The 11,589-nt window shown below is 32.8% G+C and overlaps 1 protein-coding gene across 1 annotated transcript; it reads right to left on the bottom strand.

Moving 5' to 3' along the window:
- Window positions 1–3,049: 3,049 nt before the first annotated feature.
- On the bottom strand, window positions 3,050–10,385 carry LOC105158179 (V-type proton ATPase subunit C). Its single transcript, XM_011074830.3, has 11 exons — window positions 10,078–10,385; window positions 9,871–9,939; window positions 9,656–9,783; window positions 9,463–9,562; window positions 7,411–7,478; window positions 6,263–6,404; window positions 5,918–6,034; window positions 5,622–5,747; window positions 4,181–4,264; window positions 3,982–4,061; window positions 3,050–3,470 (listed from the first exon to the last, which is right to left on the bottom strand). Exons 1-11 carry the CDS (start codon window positions 10,195–10,197, stop codon window positions 3,374–3,376), a joined length of 1,131 nt encoding a protein of 376 aa, XP_011073132.1. The 5' UTR covers window positions 10,198–10,385; the 3' UTR covers window positions 3,050–3,373.
- Window positions 10,386–11,589: the final 1,204 nt, after the last annotated feature.

Here is an 11,589-nt window from a genome sequence, read left to right as displayed (position 1 = left end):
ATTTGAGTCTATTATTTGATTAGTTAGGCAGAGAAAGATTGATTTGGACATGACAAAAATTTAATGAAGTTTGCTTGGTTTAGTCTGTTGGACAATCTCAATCTAACTTTTATGTAGATTCATATCTATCACTCTCATGCATATAAATTATTTATCTAGGGAGATTCCTACCATAATTATTATAGGTTTGCAAATTATAATTTTTCTAAAATGCCCTTAAATTTAATTTTTCTTTTACAAATAACCATCTTTTTCATTAAATTTAATTTGGTCTCGTTCACCCCTAAAGTATGAAAGATAACAAAAACATCCATTACAAAATAATTTGGCATTGAAAAACAGAAATGCTCTTTTCACTTAGCCCTAACTTTTCTACTCTACTACCTAAAATATGTTTTATTAAAATATCTCCCCCAAACTATTTTTAGTGATTTAAAATTTTACTCACATTTTATTTTAAAGATAATATTTATAATTTATAATTTTTTAAAAATTATGGAACACAAAAATATTTATAAGCTCAAGATATGCAAATATATTTTATAAAGTAAATAAATTATGTTAAAAAATACATGTAAATATGTGTCAATACATAATGTATATAATATTATAAAAAACTATGTTATATAATTTATAAATTTTTATTCAATTATATGTCCACATAATAAAAATATATCATATCATTACTTAAAAAAATATAGAATATTATATATTAATTATATTATAGATTTGCATGTTTTACAATATATATATGTTAAATGTAATATTTAAATTTGTATTAATAATTTATTTTTTAAAAAAATTCAATATATATAACAACACAGGCAAAAATTCTAATAATTTTATACTTAGTATAAAAATTATAAATTTTGGGTAGTATTTATTTTAAATAAATTTTTTTATAATAATACATATTATATTTAGGAGAATGATTGTAATAGAGATACTTTTAGGGATGTAAATGATAAGGGCAATTTCATCATAAAAAAATTAGTGTATATCATAAGGGTCATTTTGTTATATTTTATAGTTTTAGAGTATAAATGTACTTTATACATAATTTAGGGGTACAAAGTGTATTTAACTCTTTGTTTTATTAGTTTTGATCAATTATTTAATTTTTCCATTCAATTAAATAAGTATAATTAAGCTTTAAACTGTACTCAACTATTGAGTGTGTCATCAACACTTCATTGTTTGTATTTTTTTTTTCTATATAAATGATATCAATTAGATTCCCCAATATATACATCTACATCTAAAAAAACTAATTCAGTATTAATTTCAATGCATCAAGATCTTATAAATTAAGGATAATTATACCGTTGTCTTCTGAAATTTGGTGCAATTACGTATATATAAATTCTTTATAATTTGAAAATTACACCTAATATTCCTGATATTGGTTCACATCCAATAAATAGATCCACTTGATAATAAAATTCACGAAATTTGCTAAAATCAACAAAAAAATATATCAAATAAAAATTCACACGTAACAATTAATTAAGTAAATCAAGATCTTGAAAAGTAGTATTTTGGTAGTTCAGTATTAATAATTATTAGATCACACGTGATATCATTCTTATATATTAATTCAATAAAACACGATTTATATGGGTACAAATTACATAAATAACACCAAATCTTATGTGGTTAGGAATCACTTCTTCTCATCACTGTTGAAAACGTGGAGAAGTGGAGCGGTCTGAAGGCTAAAGGACCACTGCCATTAAATACCTTCACAGGAGAAGCCTTAAAGGGGAGAAAAACAGACCACACATGCAGACAAACCCATTAACATCCCGCCAAATGTTCAAACCCCACATTTCACAACCCCCACTGCTTAAAGGGTATGGGCTGTGGCTTTCATTTTTGTACTGGAAATAAGTCTTAAAGAAAATTATAGATTTAACTATCATAAAAAATTAAAAATATTTGGAAAAAAAAAAAAAAGAAAAGTGGGAAAAATTGAAGTTGGAGTTTGCGATCTTACCGATAAATCTCAGAAATTGATGATTTTAGGGTGGGGGGTTCCAGGTTTCAACAGTTTGTTCTTCGAAGGAAGAATGTCGAAATACTATCTAAATATTGGTGGGGCTCGAATTAAAATTCAAAATCCACCCTAATCATGAAGGTATTGAAATACAGCAATTTTTTTTTTATCACTAAGCTAAAATCTCATTGATTTTTAATAGACATAGTAAGAGTATTAATCAGTCAATTTATCAATGTGGATCTTAGTGTGCATATATAGTAATACTATATAAATCAAAGAAACATATTTTCTTTAACTTGAATTATATATCGATTCAATTAATATGTCAATATGATTAAAATCTTTAAATAAATTATATCGATTCAATAAATAAAAACAATAAAAAATAATTCACATAAGACGAGATAAATAATTACATAAAATGAGACTATTTCCCACAAATTCGATAAAACTCGAACCTATAATAGTGAAGATATACCTTCTCACACGTATAAAAAATTCTTTTGACCTGCAATAAGTCAATCGTGAATAAATATAAACTTTTTTTTCGATTCTTTTGTTAATGTCAGCAAATATAATAAATTTTAACTATTGAAAAAACTTATTTGTTAGACAAAAGCAAATCTCAGAGATGCTAAATATAATTTTCTAGACCACAAATAATTTATTTATAACTACACCAAACCTAAAGAGGAGAGAGAGAATGTAATTATCCCTTTCTAAACATGTGCATTATGTTGCAATCGGAGGAAATATCAAAGCACTTTTTGCAGCAGAATTTGCAATTTGAGTTCCATTCTGTAGTTCTCATTACACATTTTTGTCCTCTCTGTCCAATTTGCCAACTTGCCACACAGCCCATTTTCCTTCTCTTGCAAGGAAAAGTTGATGCAGCCTTTGTTGGTTTGTACCCACATGAGCAGTTAAATCAACACATGATAACATGAGTGAAGCAAAAAACACGATAATGTGAGTACAAACCCACATAGCCGACCGATGTCTCGTTGGGACTCAACAAATATACCATTTCAATAACGACAAACGTAACAGTGTCAGGGGAAAACGGCTTATTTCACTTCATTATTTCTCACAGATAATACATTCAATCCCGGAGGTCAACACAACTTCACAACAAAAGTATGGAAGCAAAATGCCATCTTATACAGTTTGGGGATTCTCAAACAAAATAATAAGTCGGGTAAGCAATGAGGAAAAATTCGGGGGTAATGTTTTACAGGAACATATACTTCTTAAGGAAGAAAAGAATAGGATAATTTACTCTATTATACAAGGGCAGAATGTCGTTATTTTTTAAGGCCATGGAAACAACACAAGGGATTTGCAAATGGACAGGGACACTTCAATGCCTAGAACTTAAATAAGATTAATGGTGAAGGAGACGTAAGGATGTGCATCTGTATCTCCTGCAAATCCGCCCATTCCTCCTTCGTCCTCAGTTTTCCAGTATGTGCTGCAGTAACACATAGAAGACAAATGATACACCAACAAAAGCTTGCCCCAGCAAAATATTTCAATAAAAACGAAGCTGAAAAGGTCCTGGGACCATGAAACATGTGGCCCTTCAGAAGGAACTATTTGACTCAGCTAACCAGAAAACACTATAACTGCTTTGGAGCTATGCTGAACCACCCAAAACCATTTGACAGTAACTGCTATAAATTTATAACACATGCAGACTTACATTTCTTCTTTCATTTTAGAGTTGTCTGTGAAAACAAAGGCGCAGTGCATTGAATCTAGCACTTATTTTAATTTTGAATGAAGATACCAACAAGTAATGAAGTGACAGGTTGACACTTCATGCCCCCCCATTGCCACAAACATTCTCTGTAACAAATCACATGATTCTGCTAGTCTAGTTGGAGTCATAGTTCCACAAGGTCACAGGCTAGAAAGTGTTTGTCAAAAAAAGGCTACAAAAACTTGATGAAAGATTGAATGAAATTCACGCAAGGTAGTACCTGTTTGAACTGCTGCACAGTCCCTCAAGAATGTTGCGAACTTTCTTCTCACTTTTAGTAGGAGGTGATAATACAACAGACTGAAATAGGAGAGGCGTATAAGATGTCTCAGCTAGGAACTCGGTTGTTATGTGCATCCAATAAAGAAAAAAAGACAGGGCAATCAGCATAAAGTTAAATGGATAGGCAGTTTAATTACCAGAAATGATGGTGGCAGACCATATCGCAGAATGCTTTCACTAAAGACACGGACAGCACAAAAGTGCATCCAGGAGCTAAAAACCTGCAAGACAATAAAGGCATTAAAGCATGAATCCCAAAACCTACACGCCAGGAAAACATGCTCATGGAGGAAAACATGGCGGCTCAGAGGAAAATACAAGTAACATCCTTTTGAATTTAGTTGGAAAAAGGAAGTCAAATATAGATGCTTTGTACAGGTATCCTTCCTTCGAGAATGAGGTAGGAACGAATCAAAGAGAAATCATACAAAAAGCTACTGAAGAGATTGTCAGTTCCATAGGAAAACTAATAAACTTGTCTTCTGCACATTGTTAAGCCATCATTTATGAAAGTACAACTGGTGCCCAGATTAGCTGTAGGCAAAGAAAGGCAGTGATCTCTGAAATTCTTTTACTAATCTATAACTTCTACAACAGTTATGAAATCAACCTCCTGTATCTGCAGTCAATCACAACCTAATGAAAAAATAGTAGGCAAATAAGTGAAGTTACATAATGATATATAACATATATATGCATGATGTCTTAGTTAAGATCTAATAATGAGATGGAGCTTTTATTGTGGCCATATTTGATCCTTGTACTCTAATAATAGCCGCTAACTATATACTCTATTACTTCAGCACTCGGCAGTCAGTGTCTAAAGCCCTTCAAAGTAGGGCATTATGATATCATATATTTTGTTTTTATGCTCCAGTAGAACGAAAACAGGTGGCATCAACTCAGTCTTATCTTTCATGCATCTGATTTGGATCCTGGATGTGAGAGAAGACTGTTTTTGAAATGTCAATGTGTTTCTCTTGCACATCAATACTTTGCTTGTGAATGTTCAGTTAATAAGCTATTCATTATGATGGAACTTTCTAGTGTTGCATTTATATGAGAGTTATGATTTTACTCCCAGTTATGCACAGTAGATGAATCCTATGAAGCTCTTTGCTTCCAATAAAAATGAACAAAGAAACATTCCAAAAAACCAATCTAAGCATGCATGAAAACAACAAATCCAGAAAACAATCACCCCATGCCAGCAGAATCTGCCTTTCAAGTTCACTGCACAGCTCTAGGGTAGATATAGAAGCCAAAAGCAGATCATCTACCTTAGTAAGGACTAATGCCATAAAACAGGGAGGTTTTGACTTCTCCAAGTTTCAGCATTAAGATCAGATGGTCTCTAACTATGTCCAATACACTTTTAGCACAAAAACAAGTATACCAAAGTAATGCATTAGAACATCTTAGTATCTCCTTGCACAGAGTGACAATCTTCCTTTTGTTGTAATTACATGCAAGTATACTTTAAACTCCCATAACTTTTTGAGAAGCTTATCAACACAGCACCATAGAAATACTTATCAGAAAAGTAAACTCCAGAAACTCATAGAAAGGAATAGAGACCTCTCCGTAACTGGTATAACACCATTGCAAAAGAGAGCTTCTCAATGTCTCCTGGTCCTGATTTAGCTTTTCAAGCTCCTGCTTCCTGCTCTCTTGTGTTTCTGGATTATACTCAAAATCACGAATCTATATATCACACAACAATTTAACATATTATTAGAGAAAGGCCTGGTTTGGGAGATTCAGAAAACATACAAGAGCAAAATAAATTTGTATTAGTGCAGCAACATATTCTTGAAAACCACATAGAGGAAATGAAACAAACTGAGTAACAAAGGGGTCGATCCTTAGCTTACTTGGAAATTTCTTTCGCGTGCCTTGGTTCTAAAATTGTCAGCATCTCGAATGAATAATGTGACAGTATAAAGTGCATACTCATTGTCCTCATGTAGCTTCTTGGAGGATCTGGGGACCTAAAACAATTAGTTCAATCAAAAGGCAGAATTTACTAATGCAAAACTTGAACATATTTAACATAATCAGTATTAAGTTGATTGCCAAGCAAGCACTATGCCAATTTTCATGGGGACGAGATGCTTCTTTTGTCCTTGACATATAAATCAACTCAATGAGTATGTGCCTACCACACAAGTCTGAATAAAGAAACATGCTGCCTCATGGCTAGTAACTAGAATACTTACCACATATGTTGTCAGTGTTTCGTAGCTTGATAACCAATCCTTCTGAGAATACTTTGGAACAATTGCGAGAAGGGTTGTTAAGTGTTCTGAATTAATAATGTCCTCTTGCTTTACCAAATTAGAAAGGTCACGAACAGCTAAACTGCAATGAGAAATCACTTGAATCAGCTAGAAGTTCAAGCAGTAAGTTACAAGAACTCTTCTAAAATTACATAAAGCAATGCTGTAAGGATGCTTTACAAAGAAGCCTATTTCAAAGCACCAAGAAAATGAAGCAGTTCATGCCCAGTGGGTGTGTGTATGCATGATGTCATGCATATGAGAGAGAGACAGAGAGAGAAGTGCAGAATATACCATAACTTCACTCACTGCCAACACAAAAACCACTGTCGCATGCAGGGTAAACTTCGGCCCATACTCTTTTCTCTGCATCTAGAATTTGTTGAGCAAATAGACATCTCATGTTGGACAAAAACTATGTTCATCTTAGGAGCGTTTTTTCTATGTTCATCTTAGGAGTGTTAAGAAACATTCATAGATAGACTTTAAGATCTTAAAAGTGCATTCCCAGTCTCTTTTTTTGTTGATTACAATGCGCTTCAAGATGAACATCTCTGGATGCAAAGTCCATTCTAGAGAACTGAATCTTAGAGACTTCAAAATTTATACTTCCACTTCCACAATATTTGGCAGGTAAGCCTTTCTTATTCCAATGCAGTACCAAGAAAGTAGATTCACCATACATCTCAGAGCTGACAAAGCTCATAATTAAGACACTCATAGAGTAAATGGACATTGAAGTTTCATCCCGCAATTTGTGCTTTGAAATTATGTGAATTTGATTACATTCTGATTCGAGAAAAGAGGAGACCATTAACACTGAGATTGTAAAAACATACAGGTAAATATGTAATACCTACACTAACAGTATTATCATTCAAACTAATAGTTTCAAAACATTGGACATATGTGAAACTACAGCTTTTCGGCATCAATATCTACAATATGTCTCATGAACGCAACCAGCATTATTTAAAACACGTGTAATGCACTTCAGGAATGAAAAGCCACAATGCATATATTTCTTTATTTGTAGAAGTTACATAAGCAAAAGGCTAGATCTAGTAAAGTTCATAATAGTCATATACCTTCCAGCCTGCTTTCTGTTTATGGCATTAAGTTGGCTGCGCACATTGTTATACTCAGCAACACGAACCTGCGAAAGAAAATCCACAGCCGTAATATGCTCAGAAAACACTTCAACACGAGACTCAGATATGCAAGCCATCTATTGCATCTAGATGTTTGTCTAGAAGGATATTGGTTTTACAAGAAGCACAAGCAGAAATATTATAGCATAGTGAAGAAACTGATGCCACACTGAAAGAGTTATTCCTGCAACCACGAAACCTTTGGATGCAGGAAAAGAATTAAGATATTTTCAGATATCCTTCCATAATATAACAAATTAAGGAGAGCAATCATAGAATTCTTCATCTTATATTCAATACATATCAGTTAATGACTATCCTGAGTGGGTTTTTGTACCCTTGGAAAAGGAAAGTATGGTTAATGTAGATGCATCCTCAGAATAGAAGGTAATAGTTCATGTAATCAGTGAATTCACTAAGCACCAAAGATCCTTGAAAAAGAAATCAACTTTTGTCTGTTCTGCTGTCAGCAAGAAAGGACCAGCTGCTCTAATTTCCATAGCTAGTAAAACTTGTTTTTTTCCATATCTCAATAATTAGACACATCCACCATAACGCCCTCCATCAGCAAGCAACTAACAAGATCCAATGGTGCTAGCTTGTATATCTACATCCCAACTATGAGAAAATCAGAAATGTTTGGTATAATTGTTTTCTTAAGTACAGTCATGAAGTCTATAACAAAAGACTATGACTTATTCAACTGTTTATTTGAACAAATTCTCAAGATTCCCAACCAAATAGGGATTAACAGCTATTGTACACTCCTAAAATTATAAATTCAACCCAAATAAGATAAGTTCACAACAGAAAAGATACCACATGATCAGTTTGAATCTTTACTCGCAAATAGTATTGCTTATCTACAGCTGCTTTAGATCTTTCCAATGCCAGGACAAGTTGATAAAACAATAGGGTCAAAGAGATTTTAGCTCGGAAGAGTTTGATCATCCGAGTTGAAAAGTCTTGCCCCAGTGATCAAATAGTTTCTTCTTATATGGGAAAAAGTAGCACAAAGAAGAACAACTAACTGTGAGACTATCCACAGATTCTATTCTGTAAGACTGAATAAATTGTTTCACGAAAAGAAATTCAATCCTGACAAGCATGGGGAAAGATTTTACAACCCAAGTTTTAGCATTTTCTAATGAAACAATCTTCTCACAACATGAACTCCACCAAAATACTCTCTCAGCATTGTCGAAGACAACTTCAATTAAAACTCTTTTATTAAATTATGGCTCTTCAGATTGTGTAATCATCAACTATTAAAACCACAAAATGACCTAGAGCTTTTTAATTGATATTACCACAATATTAAAGTTTATGCCAGCAGATATTGACAAAAGTAAAACAACACTCGGCAAACTTAACACATCTACCAAATAAATTCAGTAATTATATCATCTCATCAAAATGTCAGTTTTGAACTTCGTAGTGTTAAGAAGTCTCCAGTTACCAGAAATGATCAAATGTGCAGGTTAAGAAAATGCATTGTATGAATAGTGCGCATTCAATCAGAGAAAGCAAAGAAAAAAGGATGAACTAGTGTTAGCATAATATCTACCAGACAAAACCAACCTTGTTGTATTCACATTAGCTAGCATAAACTAGAGTGGTGAGGCATTTGATTCTTGGTTATCAAACATTATAAATGAAAGTTAAGGGAATTCAAGTCATGCTACAGTTATTGGTGCTTCCACTTATATAATCAAACTGAATTTAAGGGGTGCAAAGGTAGAACATATATGATATCTGCATATATATCTTTGCCAAGTTCCTATTGTAGAATATCATTAGGGTTTGTAGTTTGGACCTCATTTCATACTCAATACCAATTAGTAAGCATATACCATACCTCCAAAGCTCCTAGCTATTGCGTATTATTCCAACAAAGAGAGAGATGATTTTAAGATTCATCATTGAAGGGTTTGTATCATTTAAACAGAATCAATATCTGCAAATATTAATTCAAAGGAGTGTGTATACCTTGAGATCATCTTCAATCTTCGCAATTTGTACATGAATTCCATCCACAATCTCCCGAAGTGGTGACATAGTTGGATACTTGGCCTCATCCCACATGAACCTACAAAACTCATAATTCGTTTATCAAATCATTTTGCTTCCAAATTGCAATATTCAGTAGAAAAAGAAAATTCAAGAAGGTACAATTAATTACCGTGTGAGATAAGAGTCAACAGGGACCCCATCAACAGTAAGAGAGCTACTGACAACACCTGAGACCCTCTCCAATTCCTCGATCTGTCGCCGGATTTTGTGGGATACTCCTTCAATAAAGCTGTTCGCCTGTCACCAAGCAAAAGTTTCCTTCGCAAACCGCACAAAGTTCAAACAAAATGAACTGAAATTTTTGAAAGAAAAAAAAACACTCGCCTTCAACAGGTCGTCGCTGAGAGCCAATAGCGAATCTAGGGTCCCCACTCGTAGATTCGGAATGTTGAACTGAAACATTCAGGAAAAACATTCATCATCTTAAAAACAGACATTTACTGCAATCAATTGGAGGAAAAAAGTAACTGCCAAAATAGATCTGCCTTGTACAACAAAAATCATAGTGTATAATCATGCGTGTGAATTTACTCTGTAGAGAGATGTGTCGAAGGCTTGTTTGGAGATGGATTCCTGGAGACGACTCCATAAGGAGGAGGCGGAGGAGCCTTGGCTAACGGGCAGAGACGCCACCCAGTACCGAGTCGCCATTATCGCCAATTGCGGGTTGACTGTATGATTCAATCAAATTACGGCACAGATTTCCAAAATCTGGGAAAATTGAATGGATGGAGGCTCGAACAATGGCGTTCTTACGGCTGATCTTGATTAACCGATGTGCTCCCACTTCAGTTGATTCTTCTTCGTATTTTTTGGTATTAAACGTTTTCTTTCTAGTGTTTATTTATTGGTTTTGTTTTTTCTTTTGCTTTTTTTTTTTTTTGTGAAAGCTGTTTTTTATTTTTCTTCAGCTTACTTTTCATTTTTGTGTTTATTGCAATTTAGTCCCTAATCTTGTTCTTATGCTGAAATTTCCCAGAAAATACAAGAAAACCAATCACTGGTTTCATGGCCGATTGATTGCATGAATTGAATTGCAACCATATTTTAGATATTGGTAATTGATTAAAGGATAATTACACCATTTCTTCTGAGGTTCGTTTTATCCGTAAATTTTTTGTTGTTTGAAATATTACGCCTAATATTCCTCATATTTATTTCGTCAATAAATATATCTATATGTTCGCCAAAAAAAATATGAATAAAAATCTATTTTACACATGATTGACTTTTTACTTACTTATGTAGGTCGAATATTTTTTTTTGACCAAACTATTCTTATATATCTTTACCCGCTAATATATGTAAAAAGTTCATCTTCGTCCTTACAAAATTATGCATGTGAGGATACTAGGAGGCCACCCTCTATCATTGCCACCGTCATGAAGATGTTAGACAAATGATTATTAGCAAAAACTTATCTTACTCGATTAGTTCACATGCATTATATATATTATGACGTATCCCTTGGCCTGTCGAGGGAGAAACCAATCGTTGAACACTGTTGTATTGTACTTTTGTACATTTTATTTAATGAAACTTACATTTACCCCAAAAAAAATTATGCATGTGAGGAGGCATTTTTTCCCCAAATTAGCAAATTTTATGAATTTCAACTAACAAGTGAATTTATTTGTTTACCGGAAATAAACATTAGAAATACTAAGTACAATTTTTTAAATCATAAAAAATTACATGTAGTAACACCAAATATAAGAAATGACAGTATTAGTATCCCTTAATTAAAACAGCAACTTACATTTCTTTTTACCTTAACTAGAGATTTTAGTAAGTATAAATCATTCTCAAATCTTTAGTATGAAGGCAAGTGAGTTGAACTCTGATTGTTTTCTTTAAAAATTAAATTTACTTTACAATTAAATTACGAGTGACGAAATAAAAATTATAAGTCAATGAAGAAATAAAGAGAACTATATACACTGTGTTTTCTTATTACCATATAAACAGTTAAAATCTTTTCAAAAATTTGTTTATGTCTTTAGAAAAAACGCAATTCAATATATTTTAATTTATTTATAGAAA

Source organism: Sesamum indicum, linkage group LG3 (genome assembly GCF_026168435.1).
Source record: "Sesamum indicum cultivar Baizhima isolate 11 linkage group LG3, ASM2616843v1, whole genome shotgun sequence".
Taxonomy (NCBI): domain Eukaryota; kingdom Viridiplantae; phylum Streptophyta; class Magnoliopsida; order Lamiales; family Pedaliaceae; genus Sesamum; species Sesamum indicum.
This window is presented reverse-complemented; position numbering and strand designations above follow the sequence as displayed.

What these genes read in the sequence shown, in the direction of transcription:
- LOC105158179 (XM_011074830.3), bottom strand. Translation starts at nt 10,197, where the DNA reads ATGGCGACTCGGTACTGGGTGGCGTCTCTGCCCGTTAGCCAAGGCTCC. An exon ending in GTTATACCAGTTACGGAGAG is followed by an intron (nt 4,265 to 5,621) that starts GTCTCTATTCCT and finishes ATTGTCTTGCAG; the next exon opens with GTTTTTAGCTCCTGGATGCA. An exon ending in CTGTGCAGCAGTTCAAACAG is followed by an intron (nt 3,471 to 3,981) that starts GTACTACCTTGC and finishes GTGTTACTGCAG; the next exon opens with CACATACTGGAAAACTGAGG.